The 22352-nt window shown below is 46.4% G+C and overlaps 2 protein-coding genes across 5 annotated transcripts; one reads left to right on the top strand and one right to left on the bottom strand.

The window, feature by feature from the left end:
• Positions 1 to 9808: 9808 nt before the first annotated feature.
• Positions 9809 to 15676, top strand: LOC133907220 (UBP1-associated protein 2C-like). 4 transcript variants are annotated; one of them, XM_062349246.1, is made up of 2 exons: positions 9809 to 11296; positions 13713 to 14594. In XM_062349246.1, the coding sequence occupies exon 1, from the start codon at positions 9946 to 9948 to the stop codon at positions 11293 to 11295; it is 1350 nt and encodes a 449-aa protein (XP_062205230.1). In that variant the 5' UTR covers positions 9809 to 9945; the 3' UTR covers position 11296; positions 13713 to 14594. The 4 variants fall into 4 exon arrangements, with proteins under 4 accessions (XP_062205230.1, XP_062205223.1, XP_062205216.1 ...); XM_062349239.1 differs by lacking the exon at positions 13713 to 14594 and adding an exon at positions 13246 to 13613; XM_062349232.1 differs by lacking the exon at positions 13713 to 14594 and adding an exon at positions 15138 to 15676 and having other exon boundaries at positions 9810 to 11296.
• LOC133907246 (protein trichome birefringence-like 42) lies at positions 14708 to 16943 on the bottom strand. The gene is made up of 5 exons (XM_062349251.1): positions 16179 to 16943; positions 15901 to 16075; positions 15356 to 15537; positions 15125 to 15280; positions 14708 to 15050 (listed from the first exon to the last, which is right to left on the bottom strand). The coding sequence occupies exons 1-5, from the start codon at positions 16856 to 16858 to the stop codon at positions 14708 to 14710; spliced, it is 1536 nt and encodes a 511-aa protein (XP_062205235.1). The 5' UTR covers positions 16859 to 16943.
• Between the last annotated feature and the right edge of the window lie 5409 nt (positions 16944 to 22352).

Genomic DNA, 22352 nt, shown 5'->3' with positions numbered 1-22352 from the left:
GCTTGACTCTTGCTCTTGTCTCCTCATCCTTGCCTTCATGTGTTGGCTTTGAGCTTGCTTGCTTGTGAGAGCAAGGTTCTTAGTGTCAGATGAGGGAGAAACTTTCACCCCCATATTCATTGTCATCTCATAAGCGGTGATCTTGCCGAGCACTTGACTTGGAGTCATCTTCTTGATGTCATTGTTGTCGTAGATGATGAAGACTATCAACTTGTACTTTGGAAGAAGAGTCTGAAGTATTCTTCTCACCACTTGATCATCTTCAATTGGCGTCAAACCTAACCTATTGATCTCATTGACAAGAATATTCAAACGTGAGTACATGTCATTAGCACTTTCATGGGGTAATTGCTTGACGTCATTGAGCTTAGTAACAAGCACATGATATTTCTCATTGCGCACATCCTTTGTCTCTCTTGTTGGTGAAGCGAGATTTTATTCCTTTCTCGGTGACTCTCCAAACATCCAACCCTTGGGCTTGTAAAAAACAAGACATTAGAATTTTCCACAGGAGAAACTTGTGTCATCGAAAAGTAGAGCACTATGGGAATCCATCCTAACCTCGGACGTTACTACTCACTAGGCGATGAAGCCTAACCGATCACAATGAGACTAAGGCTCAAATGTCACTTGAATCAGCGAAACCTTATGAAAGGTGTGAAGCTCTAACACAAATTAAAGAGCTAGAGATGAGCGCTAGCTCTGATACCAATTGAAGGGATCGGTGACGTCCTAAGAGGGGAGGGGTGAATTAGGTTACTTAGAATTTATTCAACTCCAAAAACTACACAAGATAAACCTATATCAATTTCTATCTAGATGTGCTCTAGGCTTATCTAGTATGTCTACTCTACCGATCAAAGCACTCGCAACCTATCTAAGAAGGTAAATTGCAAGAATGCAAATGCGGAAAAGTAAATAAGGTAGAGAGAGTAAACTCGGCATAATAAATTTTTATCTTGTAGTATCGATGGCATGAATACCACCCCTGATCCACGTTGGAGCTCCACAAATGATATGCTCCTGGTCACGGCTCTTGAACCACCAAGTCACAAAGACAAGGCCTCCATCCAGATGAGCCACCAAGCCAATGTCTCACCACTAGCCTCTCTTTCGGTTCTTTGCTGTCGTGATCACTTCGGAGCTTGAGCCACCAAGCCAAGGGTCTCTATGTCCCCATACACACTTCTCGTAACCTCTCCACACCAAATCGGAGGGTTAACAAGTTTGCCGACGAGTCACTAAGACTCCAAGATGCCGGCGTACCAAGAGGTATAAGCTTAGGTCACTCCTTAATCCACTCTCTAGACAGCAATCACCTAGCAACACTCTCTCTACGCCTATAAGCACTAATCACTCACTAATCTTGTGCTTAATCACCTTGTATGATCACTTTAAGCACTTTGATGGCTTGGGTATCTTCTCAGGTATACATAAACTTTTCAGGACTCTAGCAGCATGCCACACCTTTAAATGACTGAGTGGAGGGGTTTTTATAGCATCAAACCCGTGCACTAGTTGTTAACCCAACGGCTCAGAGAAGTTGTTAACACCGGATGATCTGGTGAGAATAATAGTACTAACACTGGATCATCCGATGAGTACACTCTCACAAACTAGCCGTTGGAACCCCACTCAACCCTCTGTGAACACCAGACATTCTGTTGTATACTTCATCTCCACCACTGGACTATCCAGTGAGTTATCCTGAGCCATCCGAGCCTTTCCTTCTTCTCTGTGTAATTTGCTCCAGTGAAAGCATCCGGTGCACATCACTTCATCACCGGACTATCCGATGCATTGAACTTTGTTCTGTCTCTTTGCACTATTCATTGTCTAGTGTATTTTTTGGTGTAGCCTTGCTTCATCATTGGACCTTCTAGCGTGTTAAACTTCGATCTTCCAAGGCTGCAACCTTCTCTAGTGGAAATGCTTCAGTGTGTATCTTCCTCTCACCATCGGACTTTCTGGAGGGTTATTCCATTCTGCCTTCTGGACAAAAACACTTTAGTGTTGCCATGCTTTGATCACAAGACTATCCGATGAGGCTTAGCCTTCATTCTTCAGCACAACACCTTTCTCTGGAAGAATTGCTCCAGTGAGCATATTTGCTAATCACCGGACATTCTGGTGAGGTCTTCAGGCCTCTCTCCCCCTTTGTCAAATATGCTACGATGAGCTCAACATCCACAGCACTAGACCATCCAGTGAGGTAAATCTTCCTGACTTCTTCAATTCGACCAAATTTTATCCCGGCTATGGTGACTTCTTCATGTATTGTATCCATGAGACCTACTAACATATATTCTTGATAAACATATTAGTCCCATTGACTATGTTGTCATTAATCACCAAAATCACAATCATAGTCTAATAGGACCATTTTCGATACAGTCGTACTACTGAAGCTCCGGGTGAACCCAAGCTTTGCCAAATGAGTGGTCGGTGACACAGTCTACTTTCGTGGCAGGTTCAGAAAACCGCATCCTGAGGGGAGGTTAAACTTCCATCGTGAGAGATCATGGGAGAGAGAAGAAAAAAAGAAGGGTGTGCGCAAGGAAGAGAATCGTGGGAGAGAGAAACCTTGATGGCCGCTGGACTTCAAGGGAATTTTGGTACCCCATCCGGCCCCTCGGAACCCGAGGCGGTAGGACCGAGTCGATCCTATAAATTGGAGGACAAAGAGCCCTCGGAAACCCCTCCGTACTCTAAGCCCTTGCACCAGAGCCCATCACCTCTGACCTTCACCTATTCCTCTCACCAAAACCACCGCCGTACTCCCATGGCGCTGTGCACCGGAAAGGAGCCTAACTTTGCCAAGTCCAAGTACACTGCTGTGAAGCTCAAGCAGATGTATGAGAATCCCCTGCTTCCACACCGCCTGTCCTTCAGATATCGCCATTGAGGGGACGTTCCCGTTCCCTGCCAGGGGGAGATTGTGATCTTTGCCTCGTTCTTCTTGGCGGGTCTTATGCCCTCCTTATCCAAGTTCTTTACCACTGTCATCTCATTCTATGATATCTGCCATGTTCATCTCAACCCCAACTCCATCATTATGCTGAGCATCTTCGCTCACATGTGTGAAAACTTCATTGGGATCGAGCCTTGCTTTGATCTCTTTAGGTTTTTCTACACGGCTAGGTTGTAGCCAGGCCGGCCACTGGGAGTTATGGTTTTCGTCTCTGTGACGGTGTCACGAGCTCCTATCTGGAGGTGAATCTCAAATCGTCGTGGTCGGGCTGGAGGGAAGAGTTGCGACCGATGACTCTTTGGACAACCTCCGTATGCCAGGTGCACCGTCGCGCCTTATAGAGAGCTGGGGAAGGTTTCCCACGCCGACTGCAAAAATTATGTCCCTTGCTTGTTGGGTTAAAATGCTCGCGGAATCCAGCTTGTCAGGGTCGTACGTCGTCCGCGACTTCATCAAGCGCTGACTATGTCCCTTACGGCAGAGAGCACACCTAGCCTACCTGTACATCGGGAGTGATGATGACACCTGGGAGAGCTCCGTAGGTAACATCATACTCGTCCCCTACCTCTAGGTGTCGGTCGAACGGTGTCATACTCCTCTATTTCAGATCTTCGCGAGCGATGAGATCATCGACTTACGGGTCAGATCGTTGATGGTGGCGGCCAATAGGAAAGGTGGCCCTCTGTGCGTCCCCCTGTGTGAGCTCCTATCGTCGGAGAGGGCTCGAGTTAGACTGGTATGTTTAGCATTTTTCTAGAATTTCCTACTCTAAGCCTTTTCCTTGGTTAGGGTCTCATGGTTCGAGTTATTTTTAGCATCTTTCTGAGGTCGATGTCCTGTGACCAATAGTCGATGAGGTCGAGGAGGTCCTCCGGGAGATTGAACATGAGGGCTCCCTGCCCTCCCCATCGCCTATCTCTGCCCCGGATGCCCATCAACTTGGTCGTGACATAAACCCGACTGGGTAGGGAGGTGGCCAGCCTACTCAGAGTCAGGTGGTGGTCGCAGGCGGAGGCCCTAAGAGTGGCGTAGGCTAGCAGAGGACTGATTTGCAATGCCTCGACCAGACCTGCCATGACCCAGCACCCTACGACCAGATCAGGACCGACCAGAGGCCTCACGACCAGACTCACGTTGACCAGACGTGTATTGAATAGATATCCTAGGCTTGCGCCGATTAGGCGCACTCTGACCAGACCGTCGAGGACCAGGCATCTACGCAACATGGAAAGAGGCTAGCGGAGGACTTGTCTACCGCAGAGGCATCCAAATGCACTCGTAGGACCCTAAGTACTGGTAGCCCAATCACGGGGTTGTATTCTCTGACCAATCAACCTAGCTGCTTCATGAGGTACAGACTTGTACTTAGCTCCCAACCATTACGATAAGTTTTTTCGGGCAGGCGTAGATACCTTGAATTTCATTTCCTTTGTTGATTCTGTAATTCTGTTGTTTGCCGCAAGCTCTTGGTGACTCCTACGGCTCTCATCATGACTCCTCTGACAGCGCCCCCACAAGACGTTCCGCTCGCTCCGCCTTTGCTAGTTTTGAACCTTGGAGCATTGGCGGCAGCTCTGGTCCCTGCGGAGCAGGTCGAGGAGCCCGTGCCAGCCCCTAACTTGCTCACCCTGGTCAACCGTATCCTAGGTTCCATTCGCAGATTAGTCGAGGAAAAAGAAACGGTGGCCAGCAGGTGCGCTGAGCTGGAGAAACAGCTTGCCTAGGAAAGGGAGGCCGGGCGCTTGCTATAGTAAAGGTGTGGAGAGCTCCAGCGAGAGAAGGCTGCACATTTCACCGAGCACTCTCAGCTTAAGGAGGACGAACACACTACCCACAACATTCTCCAAGATGCCTTCAAGGTGCTGGCGGATCCGTTGGGGAGCCTTGGGCTGGGAGCCACTGAGCCGAAGGACAACCACACAACTCAGCCCTGGGCCTATGCTATCAAGGTCCTTGCGGAACATTTTTCTGAGCTCCCAGCTACCTTGGTGCTAAGGGGTGTAGAGGACGTGGCATAGGCTGTGAGGGTGACTACATAGTACATTCTCCTATGCTACTGCAGCTGCGACCCTAACTTCAACCTGGACCTTGTCCGGGAGGGAGCTGTGGTTGCCGAACCCGAAGCCGAGGAGAGACTACAGCGGGAGTGTCAATGGGTGGTGGATTATGTGACATCTGTCTTCCGGGTGGAGGCCACCGAGGAGTAAAAATCTGACTATAAGTTAGGTTTGTAATATATTTGAATGAATCCCCCCACCTTTTATTGTTCTCTGATGAGTTCGTGTCGTTGTGGTCGTAGAGTTCCTGGAGTGTCCGAACCATCTACCCGTACCGAGCCCTCGCCTACGCTGACCAGAACTAAGCTCTCGCCGAACCCTCAACCATTCCTATCGATGATCCCGCTGACCGACGCATTTTGAAAGCGGTGGCCGAATGTAGGCTGGGGTTTGCGGTCGAGCAAGTGAGTACACCAAGTGATCTTTAAGGTGCGTTGTTACGACAAACTGAGCCATGTGCTGGTCCTAGGATACACATGTAAGACTCGACCAACTGACTCCTGTGTGGCTTACGACCTATTTCTTGACTAGCCTACCGGGAGGAGCTACTCGCGATACAGAGGGGATCGAGAGCGGGTAACCAGGGAAAGCATCCTGCAACGAGAGGAATTCTACGACCACCTTAGCCGTTGTTGGGAGGATCTACTCGCGGCGTGAAAGGACCTATAGCAGATGACCAAGGAGAGTGACGAGCGGCGAGTGACATTCTACGACCACCTCAGTTGGGCCTTTACCCCCTTCGACTCATTGCTTCAGTCTGCCAGTGTTCAGGTTCGCTCGACACCTGGGAACACCGTGACCGGTCACATTGAGTGGTTTCTAGCGGCCTCCAACGAGGTAGGTGGCCTCGAGCAGAGGATTTATGAGACCGTGGGCAACCACCTTTTTGAGATCGGAGTCTCCGGCGCCTGTCTTGCCCTTGCCTGCATCCGTGACCACTTTCCCGACCTAGACCTCGTTCCGGTAGTCGCTATCGGCTTTGAAGGTACTTGGATGATCACGGAGGAGCTCAATGCCTGTGCCGACTCATTTTGTATGCCGCTCGTTCCTACCTTTGGACCATCCGGTTTGACCCGCTTAGGGGTATCTTTAGGTACTAGGAGTATTATCTCGAGGTCATCTAGAACCAGCCCCTGGACCTTATTCGAGTGGTCGCTTTGTAACAAAAAAGTTCTTGTCTTTATGTGGATTTTTCCTATACTTAGGTGGCGAGTAGCCTTGGAGTGCTTGTTGTGCCTAGGGAGGATCACGTTGACCCGCTCGCTAGCTAGGTTCCCGGCACTAAGGATGACCTTTAGCACGACAAGCCTTTCGATGACGACCAGCACTCGACCCGAGTTAGGACTTGTGACATTGTGGTCGTTAACCCTCGGGCATCTTCCCCCTAACACCATGCAAATGGTTAACTTTGGATCTCGTCCTATCAACATGAGCGAGTGGGTTAAACAAACCTGGCTGCAAGAAAAAAAAATCACATATCCTAATAGTTCTAGCCCTCGACTGTCTGGTCGGTGGAAGAAACTACCAACCAGGCGGTCAAGTACTTGAAACGGAAAGGCTTACAATTTGGTGGGAGATCGTGTTTGTCTGTAAAATCATGCAAAACCGAAAGCCTATTTTCTTAGATTCGAAATACTTACAAGTCATGTTCCACGCTCGTCCGGAAGGTCCTGCAAAATAGAAAAATAGGCTCATCGCCAAGCAACCTTATACATAGAACCGATGTTTCACAAGTTGTGTAATTTGCAGCCGATCTCCTTGGCTATTCTAACCATGTTAGGTCAGGGAACTGTAGGTTGTTTTGTAGCACCCCTCCTCCCGGGAGGAGCCTATTACGACCTACCCTACCCTAGATTGAACCCAGGTTGAGGTCACATATGACCCGTGCCCATTCCCGTGCCTAGTGGTCATGGCCACGCCTAAGGCCTTGTTGGGACTGGGCTGCTTGAGCCTTTAGAGCACGTTCACGGAACTCTTCGCTCGAGTTTTTATCGTTGTCCCTGCCTGGCCATCGGGTCAGGCCTAAATGACTGGCCATTCGAGGCGACCAGCGTGCGATCTCCAACTGGCGAATCAAGTTCCATTGTTCATATTTAGTTTGCAGTGCCTGGGTAGGTAGGTTGGTATTTCGGTCATGGTACTAATACAACTCACACCGTTTCACCTGCTCGCAAGCATCTTGGAGGGCAGTGTGAAGTTTGGCCTCCACGTATGCTTCCGAGGATATTAGGGAACGCTGTGCTCCCCCATATCGAGTGATGTATTTTAGTAAAAAGTCACTACTCCTTCAGTGGTAGAGGCGCCCCTCTACCAAGGAGAAATCTTGTGGTTTGCCTGTGTGACCCTTTCTGCTGACACATTGTCGTTAGGGACTGCTTGATTCTAAAGGTAGTCAAGAAGTAATCCATTTAGGTCGTACCCAAATCGAGCAGGGCGACCACATGATGGTCACCTGAGGTCGTCGGCACCGACGGAGGCATTTCCTCCAAAGGTGTTGCCTCTGGTGTTCCGTTTTCAAGCGAATCATCCCTTCCACATTGGCCCAAGACAACGGTGGGTGGTCGTGTGAATCTTTTTTCAAAGACTCTGACCGGGGTAGGTTCGCAAGAAGAGGCCAGACGGGCCAGCTCATCGTCCAAGGAAGTAGTCCTTGCAAGGGAAGTGCATGACTTCCTGGTCGATGGCACGTCGCTCTAGCTTTCTCACTTCGGAGAGGTATGTCGCTATCATCTGGTCTGAGCACTGAAAACCCTTTGGCACTAGGGTTACACCTAGCAACGAGTCCCTCATCGCTAGTAGGCATTTCTCCTCCTGTGCAGGTGCTGCTCATGTTCCAGATAAGAGGCCCTCATACTCCGCAATGCCATTATAAATTGGAAAAAATATAATTGAACCATGTACCTGACAATGTATGGTCCTATGCTCATTCGTTCCTGGTAGGGGAAGCGTGCCTTACTTGGCGACCAGTACCGCGCCCGCGAGCACTTTGAAATCCTGCAAGAGAGGACAAGGATTCCCCCTTCTAATCGGTGGATGGTCAGCACTAGGAGAGGAGAGGGTTACCTTTTTGAGATCCTGGTAGGCTGCCTCCATTACTGGTATCCAACAGGAGTGGTCGTTACTCATGTCAGAAATTTAAAGTGTAGACCCTTCTGTTCGTCCTCGGGTTGAACCCGGTTAGTTTCTGGGTACTCTTTTACTTGATTGGATCATACCTGGCCAATAGTTTCGGTTTGCACCACGGGGCTACTACTGATGAGGCTGGTTCCCCTGGCTTGCCGTCCGTGAGCTCCCCTCGGCGCTTGGAACATGGATGCGTCTGCTGCCCCCCGTCAAATCCCAAAGCCTTCAGATCATGATCCAATGTCCCGAATCTGGAACATATCAAGTTCGTTTGGATCGTATCCAATGAAGAACACCTCGCAACGACTCGAGTCCTCGGAATAGGACTCATCGATCGTCGGGAATTCGAACATGGGTAGCCCAAAATATATTAACAGTACTTACCAGAACGCGAAAACGCACCTCTACCTGACACGCCAAATGTCGAGGGTTATTCCCTGATAATGATTCCGAGGTTCACCGAGTGATGGGTGCGTGATCTGCGTTCTGGGTGTGTATGCTACTTAAGAACATGAGAGATTATCCAAGTTCAGGCTCCCTATGGGGTAATAGCCATACATCCTATGTCTTTCTCTCATGGAGTCTATTTTTGTATTACAAAGATCTCTCCCCCCCCCCTCCAAGTCGGACTCCCCTCCCTTTATATTCCAGAGGGATAGGAGTCTTATATGTGAGCCCAATAAAAAGGTTCATATCTAGCTAGATGGTCAACATAGGCTATCATTACAGGGTACACATGTGTTGTGCCTGCCTTGCAGCACTGCGATGCCCGTCCCATCCGTTGGCTGCATCCCTGCTTATCACTCTCGGGTCGTCTGGCCAGTCCTGTCCCATCGTCGATTTCTCATGCGGCCTGCCATGCTCCCTGTTGCGTCTATGAGCCCGTCCCAAGCAATTAATGTTACGGGATGGGACACGGAAGCTCTATGTCGGAGCGTCTGGGGAAGAAAAATGGCATGAATAGTGGTATTAAATAAGAGTTGACTGGTTAGACGAGTACCTATCCCATGACTAGTAGAGGTTGGTCACGGGAATTCCAGCGAAGGTCAGGGCCGTGGTTGTGTAAATTCCAGCGAAGGTTAGGGCTGTGGTTGTGTGATGCCAAGTGGTCACACGGTGGACCCGGATTAGAGAAAGAAAACTAGTCCTACAAAAATTGATAGATGTAGGCTATCTTGGTATGGGACCCCACGTTGTTTACATCGATAATGCTATTTTACTATGTTATTACATTCGGTTTATTATCCTAACTTCTGTTCTCTGTTAGCATGTGACATATGACTCCAACCAGCCGTTCGGTGCGCATTGCGATGCAAATATATAAAAATATAATTTAAATATTAAAAAACAATCGATTCTAAAAATATATATACATGCCACCCGTTGAATAGAATAAAAAAATATATAATAAAAATATTCTCGGTTAGATAGAATTGTCTCGTTTATGCCCTTGCTGCCCAAGGCCCACTATGCCCATACCAGCTCGATAGTTCTAGGCCTGACAGGTTTCTGGCCCAAAAAGAATTGGGCTCCCCCCGATGGGCCTGAGCCCGACGTAGCACAGTATTTGCTCAGATACATTTTTGGCACCCGATGCCAGTTACGAACCATCAATCAGGCAGCGGGGAAGAGATCCCCGAATTGAGGAGTCGTCCTGCGGCTGCAAGCTGATAAAATCCCGATCGACCGATCCCTCCCGTCCCACCCAACAAGCCGCCTCCCCTCCCATCCTCGGCCGCCGCTGCATCGCCAAGCCCTAGCTAGGGTTTTGCCCTCCCCGCCCGCATCGCCTCCATGGATCACTTCTCCAAGAAGCGCAAGCCTGACGAGAACGGCGCGCCCGCCGCCTCCCCCGCCAGCGGGGCCGCCGCGCTGGGCCTCACCCGCGACGACGTCCTCCGCCTCCTCGAGCCGCTCTCCCGGGACCAGCTCGCCGATATCGCCGCGGCCGCGGCGCTCGTCTCGGCCGCGGCGCTCGATGCCGTGCGCGCCGCCGCCGACCGCGACCCCGCGCTCCGCAAGCTCTTCGTGCGCGGCCTCGGGTGGGAGACCACCTCCGATTCGCTCAGCGCCATCTTCTCCGCCTACGGCGACCTCGAGGAGGCTGTCGTCATCACCGACAAGTCCACCGGCCGGTCCAAGGGGTACGGGTTCGTCACCTTCCGCCACGCCGACTCTGCCGTCCTCGCCCTCAAAGAGCCGTCCAAGAAGATCGACGGACGCATGACCGTCACGCAGCTCGCCGCCGCCGGTGCGGCCGGCGGGCCGTCCGGTGGGGCCGCGGGCAGTGGCGGCGCTCCTGTGGCGGATGTGTCCCTCCGGAAGATCTTTGTCGGGAACGTGCCCGCTGACATGCCGTCAGAGCGCCTACTTGCGCACTTCGCGGCGTATGGCGAGATTGAGGAGGGGCCGCTGGGGTTCGACAAGCAGACGGGCAAGTTCCGCGGCTTTGCGCTCTTCGTGTACAAGACCCCTGAGGGTGCGCAGGCCTCGCTAGTGGACTCGGTGAAGGTGATTGACGGCCACCAGCTCGTATGCAAGCTTGCGATAGAGGGGAAGAAGGGGAAGCAGGGGCAACCACAGCAATCTGGGCCTGCCAGCCAGCAGCAGCAGCAGATGCTACAGGGTGGCCCGCAGGACATGCCGGGTTCTGGGCTTGGCGGGTCACAGATGGGAGCGCAGTATGGTGGTCCTGGGAGTGGTATGTCATCGTTTGGTGCATTTGGTGGTGTTGGCGGCGGGTTTGGGGGTCCAAACCCATATGGTAACCTGCCATCTTCCATGGGTGGAGGTGGCGCAGGTGCTGGTTTAGGGTCGTTGGGAGGCCAGATGCCTGGCGGGTTGGGTGCTGCTGGGGCTGGCGCATATGGGGCTGGGGGATTGGGTGGAGGTTCTTTTAGGGGATCATCTCAATTTGGTGCTCCTGGGATGGGGGCTTATGGCGGCCTAGGAATGGGCGGGGCATCTTCCATGTACCGCATGCAACAGGGGGCGGGTGGACTGCCTTCAGGTGGCTATGGTGATGGCGGGAACTATCCTCTTCCAGGGGCTGGTTTTCGAGGTCAGGACCCTCAAGCTGGGATGTCACCTGGACCAGTTGGCAGAGTTCCTCCAATGTACCCCAATGTGCCACCTTATTTCTAAGGTAAATTTTACACCCCTTCCATGTTTTAGATTTATTGCTTATTGCTGTTGCCTGTTGGGTTATGCTGCCTTTGAAACTTCATAATGTAGTGAAACACGCATGGATTCATAGGTGCTTGTCTTGGATGAATGTGACTAATATGTTTGCAAGTTACATTGGCTGCATGGTGTTTTTGCTTTTATCGAATATTGAAGTGACTGGTTGGTTAGACTGATTAAGTTTTGATGATTCGTAAGAGAGCTAAGGCAACTTAAATACTAAAAAAGAGGTTATTGATGGACATGAAGCCTTGAGTTTCGCGGTTGCTAGCTATGAATATGTCAACATAATAGACCTTAAATTTGATACTATAGCTGACGTTTGTTTTTGTCTTGCATTTTCCTGTTCTGAATCTTTCCTTTGGGTGCATGTGTTTATCCTTGGGCTTGCCTTGGTAGCATGAAGGGTGCTCTCAGAGCATAGCGCATTGCTTTATGGTCTGACCATCTGAGGCATCCCTCACATTGCATTAATATTTCGCTAGTTTATGTTATGCAAAGTTGATTCCTCTGCCTTCATCACTTGATGTACTTTTCTAATGTTTTGTTCTAATTTGTTGCCATAATGCCATATTGATTGTATTGGGATCGTCAAGCTTTGATATTCCTGATATGCTTTATCACAATGATCTAACAATGCTGGGTAGTACTTGATTGTAGTGCTTCAAGGCTGAGGTGATCTTAACTGTCTTTTAGGCAAACTGTTTTTGTCACTTCTGGAGGTTCATGCTAATCTATTTGACCATGCTAAATGTTTGTTGATATCTGAGATTTGAGATTGGTATGATGACGTGCTGATGGTTTACATCACATATATGTCAGAATTATTGCAATAAATATGTATCTGTTAAAAAAAAAAGACCATGGGTAATTATATCTCTTGGTACATTCTTTTTCCCCCTGAAAGACCTAGGTTTATCTGAACTGTTTGGGTCCACTTGGTCCTTTTTCTTGCCCAGAGTTAATGTTTGTTGTATAACCTTTATCCTCATTGATGCAAAATAGTGTCGACACTGCCGCTTCTCAGTATTCACCTTGCTGGTACACATCCTCTATAAGTTTCCTCCTATTTGGGACTCCAGCTTGAGCTTTGGCATGTTTTGTAAAAACTTAAATCCTTTCGTATCTCATCTTGCATGTAGTGCTTGAGGTATTTGCCTAAATAATGTTTTTTCCTCATTCCATACTGCAATCATGCAATTACTAGTTGCCTACGCCTAAAGCTTGCGTCATGGATTGGAATGTTAGAGATGATTGCTGGCTGCTTGATCAAAGTGTTGCTTCATTGTTATGGATGACAAGTTTATAAACTATTTTTTAAAGTTATCTGTTTATTTATAGATAATTACTGGCTGCTTGATCCAAGTTTTGCTGCCATTTTATGAATGACGATTTTGTAAACTATTTCTTAAAGTTATCTACTTATTTATTTGTTATGACAAACTTTATTTATATGTCACAAGTATGTAATGCCTTAAACAAACTGTATTCCTTTTTTATTTTTTCTTAAACTGGTAAATGCTTCATTTTCCTTATTTGTTGATCATTTAATGAATTCTTCTGAGTTTTTTTGGATCTACATTTTTTTTGTCATCAGAAATATGGTTTCCATTGACCAGGTTTACTGTTTAGGTTTATTATGCTACAATGCTTTTGCAATTTTCTTGGTGAACAGTATAATTATGCGATATATTTGCACTTAAAAGGTCTGCATGATCATCGTGCAGTCGTCAAAACTGTTATACGCATTTTTTCACTGCTTTGGTATCTGTTAGGTATTACATAAAATATTCTCTAAATAAGTTTAGAAGTTTAATGGATTAAGAATCTTATATATGTTTTCTTTAATGTTGTATTGCCTAAGTTTTGTATTTATATTTGTACTCAGCTGAATTATTGATTGAATTGTAGTGAATGTGTGACTCAGGTGTGTGACAACTCTTGGGAGCATATGCTTTGAAATGGTTGTGCTGAATTCAGAAGTGTTGTCTGCTTACATGGATGTCTTGCATATTCTGGCTACCTCTGATCTGGATTCTGGAATGCAGTTTGCACTCTCAATTTTCGCTGTTAACGGATAAATCAAGCTAGTTTAGTGTTTCCTGATAATGCTTCACATGTACTTTCTTATGACTGCTTTGCAATTTTCGTTTTACATATATAAGTGAAGTCGTAATTTACTCTATTGTGTGTTGTTTATTGTCATAATATCACATGATATCCCTTTATTATGGTTAGCTGGTGATCTGTTTAATCTTGTGGCTTTTTATTTGTGGAAACTTGCTTGGTGTGTTGTGGGGCAGTTTATATGTATGATCCATGATTGTAATGCAGTTTTCTGTTTGCTTGGATTTTCTGTATTGTCTATTTGCACACAGCTGCAGATCTACTCGGGAATATAGACCCAAACTAAGTTGTATCCCTGTTTCATTGGGCTCATATAGTGGTTATTTGGACAGTTGGGTTTGGATTTACAGGGTGGCAAATCAGACCCAAACTGCAAAACTATAGTTGGATTTGGATTTGGATGTTGCCATGAAAGGTGGACTGTTTGATATACCAGCAATCTTGTTTGCATTTTACTCAGCCACTTGCATTTTAAGCTTTGGGTGAGGATTCCAGCTCAAATCAACTGCAGTTGATGTACGGATGGGTCTAGGTATATTTGCTTACTTTATGGCATATACCAACATTTGGTTTGAAATTCTGGGCATGTTGAGTCGATGTCTCTCGATATCAGTTTAGCAACTTTTGTCGCTGTTGGCATATTCCTAGTTGAGGTTTTAGTTGTGGCAGCATATCCATGCACAAATTGCTACTGTTGCTAGGAACTCTGTTATCTTTGTCTGCAATTTGCAATCTCCGTTGTTTATAAATTTAAAAATTTGCTGGTGTTGGTGTGTTTCAAGCTAGCATTGTATTTACCTAGTTGCCATACACAGCCACAAATGGCGTTTGCTGCTAGGATAGCAGTAGCTACACTGTTCACGTATGTAATTTGCAACATCCATGGATTGTGTTGTGGAGGCATTTGCGCTACTGCTCTGATTTGCCACCATGGTCATGCTCCATGTATTCCACTGTCGTTGAGATCGGTTCTGATTTCTGTACCGAGAAATGTGGTTGGTGATGTCCTAGTTCAGTTGTTTACTGGGTATCTCTGCACTTCGTTGGTTGGTTATTTGCTTGATTGCTTAGCCACTGTGTACCATTCAACTGGTGTTTGCCCACGGTAATATATGATGTTCAATTTTAAACAAGCTACCCTTGTGGGTATGTATATCGTGTTATTTTTTTTCTTTGTTTGCCTTTTCTTCTGCCATGTCATTAACTCAGGCAAGGCAAAGCTGCAAAAAAAAAAATGTATTTAGCTTCATCCTAGGAATTGTACATTAGAGGGATGTGTCATCAAGGATGCAAGCAAAAGCACATTCCAGGTATCTGGTAGCCCCGGTAGGCACCAGTGGCTGCAGTCAGCGTATGTGATCGGTTGTTGCCGTTGCTCCATGTTCAGTGGTTTCCCATCCCTAGTGACGGTGTAAACTGATGGGTGCGCATCGATCCGGAGCTCTGAGAGGTGGGTGATGTTCAAATATGTAACGGGCGTCCTCATGCCCTTTATGTTCCTCTCGACGATGGACACCAAGCTTTTGGGGAACCATGGAGCAACTGTTCCGTTGGAGATTGGCGATGTCTGGTTGTAGCACCCGTTCACACTGCATCGTAGAAGGGGTGTACTTAGCTTCTATATAGTTTTTGTGGTGTTTCGATGGTTGCTGGAAATATATACCTCTTGTGTTCAGGGGAGATGCTCCGGAAGAAGACTCTTGTTCTGCCCCGGTCGACATTGTGATCAACCCATCTAGCCCAGGTCCTCAGTGCTCTGTTGAAGGCTTCTTCACCTGCCATGTCGACCATCTTCCCGTCCCTCTCGAGATGGTCCCACCTGCAGCCAGACGCTCATCTGAGCGTCGGGGAAGAGAAGACGTGCGGAGAGATTGCAAGAGATGTGTACACTTACGCCCTGAGCTTGCCGGTGTGAGTCCACCAGTGGCCGGTGTTGAAGACCAGAACGTCCGCGCCCAGCGTCCGCGGCATCGTGTCCGGCAGCTGGTCCAGCTTGAGCGCCCTGGTCCGGTCGTCCTTTGTTTCTAGCTTCACGAGAAACGGGCTCCAAATAAACTCCACGGAGCAGTTGTAGTCCTGCCCTTGCAGAATTACAGTGATGTAAGAACAAAAGACAGTGTAAACATTGTGCTGTTCCGTGCTGTTGACAAGAGACTATTTGAAAAAAATGTGTAATCAATTTGTTGATTCATCCAAGATTGTAGATTTCGAGTTATCGTGATGCTGCACTTTGGAATGCTGTCTCGAGTTGGACGCATCGCCCGGAATTCCGTGGTTGACTTGATGGTCTATTCGAACGTCGCCTACGTGATTATTAGTAGGTAGGTGGGTAGGTCAACAGGAACTAAACGCCATCTTAGCTCCAGGATTACCGTAACTGCGGGACCTTGAACACGGAACATCGGTCATGAAGTAGAGATGGACGACACCAGCACGTACCATGGCGCGGAAGATCTCGAGGCCGGCGTCGTTGATGATCCGCGTCCGCGACCGGTCCAGCACTGCTGTGTAGAGGATGCAGGCGAGCGGCTCCCACATGTTGCGGTTCAGCGAGTCGCCGACGAACACCAGACGCTTGTTCCGGCACAGCTCCAGCGCCTCCGCGCCGCCCAGCCTTCACACGATCGAGTAGGAGGCCGATGTCAGAGTCAAAAGTTCGCGTCACGCGCGCGCACGTATATGCTCACGTGAGACGTTAGCGCGCGGGATCCACTAACCTCGTGCGGCCGCCGCACCCGCTGGGCTGCCACCGCCAGTGCTCGTAGTCGGAGTCCGGCCGGCCGTTGCGCCGGCACGCCACCTGGTCGCTCAGGAACGGGCACTCCGCCCCCTCGTACACGGGGTACCCCGCCGCGTCTCGCACCCACTTCCCGTCGAACATGTTGCATCCCTCCTCGTCCTCCCCTTCCTCCGACGGTGCGGGTGCCGGTGCAGGCGGTCCAGCATCCTCCTCTTGAGGATCGCCTGAGCCCGCGTCTGGCGCCGGCGCTGCCACCGCTTCACCGTGACGACCACGGTCAAGAGGCAACGTCGGGGGCTGCGCCAGCTTGGAGAAGCGGTCCCACTGCGGAGCGACCGCCTGGAACGGGCGCGAGCCGGCGGCAAGGAGAAGGAGGCCGGCGGAGAGGAGAAAGAGGCAGGCGAGCGAGCACAGGGAGGTGGCGAGGGCCCGTCTCTTGGACGACGTAGAGAGAGCGGCAGGCTTGACGGAATCCATCGCTACTGAAGCTAAACTTGCCTCGGGCTCTTGCCAAGTCTTTGGGTAGCAGGTTGATTGGTCACATAGCGAGAAGGACTGGCCAGGGACGGGGAAGGCGAGCAAGGCGTGGCTGGGTTTTGGTTGGGCGTCCGTCCTCGCCCGGTTTCGGTGAGGAGGGGTTGGGGCGATTGGGAGCATGCTGCCAGCAGTGTTGTTGATTATATACCACGTGCGTGCTCGCTCTCTCTACTCTTGTGACCGTGAACAGTAGTACCAGCTGGTTAGTACTGTTAGAAAACAAATGATCCACATCAAGAAAACCACCGAGCAGTTGCACATCGAATAACTGCTTGATGGTTGTTCATATCCATTGGTCGATAGATATCTATTTGGGAGGAGTGTTTCCACAGCATGACGGTTGTTCATGTCTATCGGTCGATAGACATCCATTTCCGAAACGAACACCTTTTGAGCATATATAAATATCAATAAAAGATCAATAAAGATGTAGTTCGAATCCATCTGTTCTCTATTCTTTACATCTAGTTACTATCACTTTTAGCACGTTATCAGCACCTACGCCCTCCGTTGAGCGATCAACAGAAAAATAGGAGGCACAAAGACCTCCATCAATCATAGATGTACGGGGGATAATTCAATGGAAGAGAAAATATACTTAGTGGATAGCAGTACTACTAATTCTATACTTAGGAAAACTAAATATTTTCAAATTCTTAAAAAGAGTAAGGGAAAAATTATGGTAATCACTTGACATAATGCTATGATTGTTGGCTCTGATCACGTCATAATCACACTTCTTATGGGTACTCAAATTACAATCGATGATGCACTATTGTATCTCAATTTAACACGTACCCTACTAAGTTATAGAGATATCCATCAAAATGGTTTTTATATCGAAACTTATGATGACAACAAGTAGGAATATCTCTTCATTACCAAAAATAACGGATATGCTAAACAAATAATAAAGAAAATATTCTCTTTATCTTCAAGATTGTACTATACATACATCAAATCTGTACCACATGTTACGTATAAGTTAATCTTTCAGAATATAGACACATTCCAAATATGGCATAATCGCCTTGGTCATTCCGGCGTTGGGATGATGCGAAAAATTATCGGCAATTCAATTGGTCATGACATAAAAACTGCCGAATTCTCACAATCTTCGGATTTTATGTGCACTGTATGTGCCATAGAGAAATTGATTTTTAAAACCCTTTTATCTTAAAATCCGAGCTGAACCACTCAAACTCCTTGAACGCATTCAAGACGATATATGTGGTCCAATACAACTATTAGCTAGACCGTTTAGGTACTTTATGATTCTTATTGAAGCATCTACATGATGGTCACATGTGTGCCTTTTGTACGCACGAAATTATGCTTTTGCCAAAATAATTGCTCAAATTATTAAATTACAAACATATAATCCTAAACATAGGATATAATCCATTCAATGGACAATATGGTTAAATTCGTCTCATGTGCCTTCAATGATTATTGTATGACCCTAAGAATTCAAGTACAACATTCAGTACCATATGTCCATACTCAAAATGGTTTGGTTGAATCTCTTATCAAGAGACTCAAGCTCATCGCAAGACTATTATTACATAATTGCAACTTACTAACTTCATATTGAGTTCATGCAGTATTACACGCTACTGACTTAATTAAAGTGCGACCAACTACATATCACACAACTTTCCCGTTGCAGTTAGTATATGGAAATCCTCCTACCATTTTTCATCTGCAAAAATTCGGCTGCGTTATATACAGACCGATCTCACCACTGCAACGTACATCAATAGACCCACATAGGAAATTGAGAATCTACACGGGGTATAACTCTTCATCGATTATAAAATACCTAGAGCCCCTCACAGGAAACCTATTTACAGCTCGATATGTTGACTGCATCTTTGATGAGAAACATTTCCTGACATCAGGGGGATATTTTAAGTACTAGAAAGAATACCAAAAAATCAATTGGAATACAACAAATATTTTCTCTTCAGATTCACATACTCAAGAATCTGAACTCCAAGTTCAGAATCATAAATTTTCAATATATTACAAATAATCTGCCAAATACATTTACTGACAATAAAGGTGTCACTAAATCCTATATTCTTGCTAGGAATGTGTCAGAAAGAGTGGAGATACCAAATAAAACCACTTAACTCCCAAATCAAAATAAGAGAAGGCGAAGTACAGTCACAAAGAATAAAACTTCATGTAAGCTACCGCGAAAACAGAGGAATCCCTCCCCCAAAACAGTAAATACAAATCAACGTCAAGTTAAACGATACCCAAAGTCTATGGATACTATACATCCACATCCAGCTCAACTGTGCACACAAATATTGATGCTGGGACATCGAAACACCCTAACTCTATCATAATGGAAAATCACGACGAGTCAAAAAGGGTAGATAAAATTTCTATCAATTATATTGATTCTGGAGAATCATTTGACAGAAAGACTACAATTGTCGCACTTACTTCTCAAAGATTGCAAATGACCATCACAATGATCCAGATCCCAACACCATGATAGAGTGCCGCAAGCGCTCAGACTGGACTTCAATGGAAGGATACAATCCAAGCAAAGATAGTCTCACTCACAAAAAGAAAAGCATCCACAAAAGTAATACCTACACCTCCAAATGACTTCCTTGTGGGATACAAATGGGTTTTCGTCTAGAAACAGAATGAGAACAATAAGGTGGTGAGATACAAAGCAAGGTTTGTAGCACAAGGGCTTATAGTATTGATTTCAATGAAACATATTCTTCAGTAATGAGTGAAATCACATTCTGATATCTTATCTCATTGGCGGTTCAAAATTATCTATCTATGAAGTTGATGGATATAGTGATTGCATATCTATATGGGTCACTTGATTCAGACATATACATGAAGGTTTCCGATGGAACCCAAATTCTGAATCCAAACACAAACTGCAACATATATTGTGTAAAGCTTAATAAGTCACTATATGGCTTAAAACAGTCGGAACGAATGTGGTACAACAGACTTAGTGAGTTCCTTCTATAGAAGGGTTACTCCAACAATGATGAGTATCCATGCGTGTTCATTAAAAAAAAATCCTCAATGGGATTTTGTATTATCCCAATGTATGTTGATGAATTAAATATCATTAGCAACTCACAAAATATCAATGAAGCACGTGATCATCTAAAGACAGAATTTGAGATGAAGGATTTGGATAAAATCAAGTTTTACTTGGATCTACAACTCGAGCACCTTCCCTCAGAAATTATAGTACATCATGCCATCTATATCCAGAATATGTTAGAGAAATTCAATATACGAATCATATCCATCTAAAACACCCATGGTTGTTCTTTCTCTAGACATGGAAAAAGATTCATTTAGACCACATGAAGATGGAGATGAGATACTGAGATCTGAGGTTCTATATCTCAGTGTCATTGGAGCGTTTATGTATCTTGCAAATTGCATCAGGCCTAATATCACATTTGTAGTGAACTTACTAGTTAGATATAGTGCAACTCTAACTAAATGGGCGGAAGTCAAGAATATCTTTCGATATCTCTAAGGCATAAAAGATTTTGGTCTATTATTTCAATTTCAAAGAAACCAAGATTCAAATATGATTGGATATACTGAAGCTAGCTACTTATCAGATCCCACAATGTCAGATCACATACAGACTTCATGTTCCTACATGGTGGGACAATCATTTTATGAAAATCTTCCAAACAGACTTTAGTGGCTACATCCATCAATCATTCTGAAATAATTACGTTATATGAGACATTACATGAATGCATGTGGTTTCGCAGAATGATCAACCACATATAACGGTCATATGGTATTGGTTCCATTGAACCACCCACCATTATGTACGAAGATAATGCTGCTTGTGTTGCTCAGATGCAAATAAGTTACATAAAAAGTAATATCGCTAAGCATATTGTTCTAAAATTGTTTTATCCTCAAGAGTTTCAACAAGTGGGAAAATTATAACAAGTGATACTACAACAAGTACTAGATTATTATTGGATTATGATTAATCGGTGCTAGTGCTTGACGTGGCACGTAGATACTATACGGATTTTTTGGTAAAGCTCTTATGATCCAAATTTCTAAGTAGAATTAGTATGAGCTTTATAAAATAATAGTTAATTTTCAGTTCGATTGATTCCGTAAGAATGGTATTTTAAAATAAACCACATGTTAAAAGATAAAAATATTAACTTCCTTCTCGTAGTGGCGTACCCCTACCCAAGTGGCCTAGCTAGTTGTTTCAGAAAGGTACTTTCTCTCATCTGGGTGGGCGCAAAGTTGTCTTACCGGCAACAGTAGTATAATGCCCTCTTTCAGAGCGGGCATATATTGTCGTTTGTACGAACCACAGTGCAACGAACGTGAATCGCCGTTGGTTGGCTAGCTAGCTGCGCTTTGCGAGTGTTGTGGCTGCCTGGCTGGAGAAGCTTGCGATCAGCATGCAGGTCTAGCAAAGAGCACCCCAGTGAAAAGCTGGATCTGATCATGGCGACTCGAGCGAGCGAGACCATCGCTTAAAGAATCGGCAACGTGCAGTACGGGTGCTCGGGTGCACGCGCATCATGTCGCGTACGTTTTGCTCGCAGGATGATGCGCGTAATGAGGACGCGGAGTTCAAGTTAAATTCAGTGGCGAAGCCTCGTTGTATAAGATGGTACAAAATAGATGTCGTTCTAGAGGGTGCGATTAAGATTTTGAAACTTGATGCATCAAAGTATTGATTCGCAGCGCAGTCAAGGTTGTTACCTCCTCACTAGTCCATGCTGGAGCAGGCTGTCTGAAGGACTCCCGAAGCACCGAGGTACTGCTCTGACGGCCACAGGGAAGAGCGGAAGAACTGGTGTGCTACAGATACGGTCCGACGCGGTTTTCGCATGTTTAATAGAAAATTTCTTATTTATCTTTATCACTGTTTTTAATTTTCATTTCTTACTTATCACTATTATCTATTTGCCTAAAAAAAGACGCATTTGCTCTTGAGGGAAGGACGATGGTCTCGGACACGACTACCAACGATAGGGTCGTAGTGCTGGCGTGGACGCTCGGGATGGGGATGGGGATGCAATCCCCCCGTGCAGTCGTTGTCCTCGCCCTCGATGCCTTTCTTTTCCGCCCTCTCTTGCTTTTGGAAGAGGTTTATGACTCGAGTCTCACCATCGTTCGACGCCGATAGCTGCACAGAGGCCATTGTCCTCATCTTTAAGGGTAAATGTGTCTTTTCTATGAGTCAAATAGACAATAGTATCATCGTCCATAAGGAATAAAAATTAGAAGCAGTGGCAAATGAAAATTTTCATTTAGTAAGACAGCACAGATAGAATTACTTTATCTTTCGATGACAAATAAGAAATTTTCTATTAAACAAGTACCCACACGACCATCTCCTCTCCTAGCGCAGCCCATAGCCCGTAACGTGTCTTCCCGCTTGGGCCTAACGCCAGGAAGTGGCTAATGCCACATTGGTGCCTCGACCGGCACGCCAATCCCCAGAGTGGGTCAGGAGGGTCGGTGCTAGTGTGCGTGCTATTACAAGTAATTGCAGAGATACAAAGAAGTAGAGGGAATGAAAAGGTGAAAATGATACAAGTAATGGTGATACACCATT

The sequence above is a fragment of the Phragmites australis genome, chromosome 2 (genome assembly GCF_958298935.1).
Source record: "Phragmites australis chromosome 2, lpPhrAust1.1, whole genome shotgun sequence".
Classification (NCBI taxonomy): Eukaryota; Viridiplantae; Streptophyta; class Magnoliopsida; order Poales; family Poaceae; genus Phragmites; species Phragmites australis.
This window is presented reverse-complemented; position numbering and strand designations above follow the sequence as displayed.

What these genes read in the sequence shown, in the direction of transcription:
- LOC133907220 (XM_062349232.1), top strand. Translation starts at nt 9,946, where the DNA reads ATGGATCACTTCTCCAAGAAGCGCAAGCCTGACGAGAACGGCGCGCCC.
- LOC133907246 (XM_062349251.1), bottom strand. Translation starts at nt 16,858, where the DNA reads ATGCTCCCAATCGCCCCAACCCCTCCTCACCGAAACCGGGCGAGGACG. An exon ending in GGGTGCGGCGGCCGCACGAG is followed by an intron (nt 16,076 to 16,178) that starts GTTAGTGGATCC and finishes GATCGTGTGAAG; the next exon opens with GCTGGGCGGCGCGGAGGCGC. An exon ending in ATCTCCCCTGAACACAAGAG is followed by an intron (nt 15,051 to 15,124) that starts GTATATATTTCC and finishes TCTACGATGCAG; the next exon opens with TGTGAACGGGTGCTACAACC.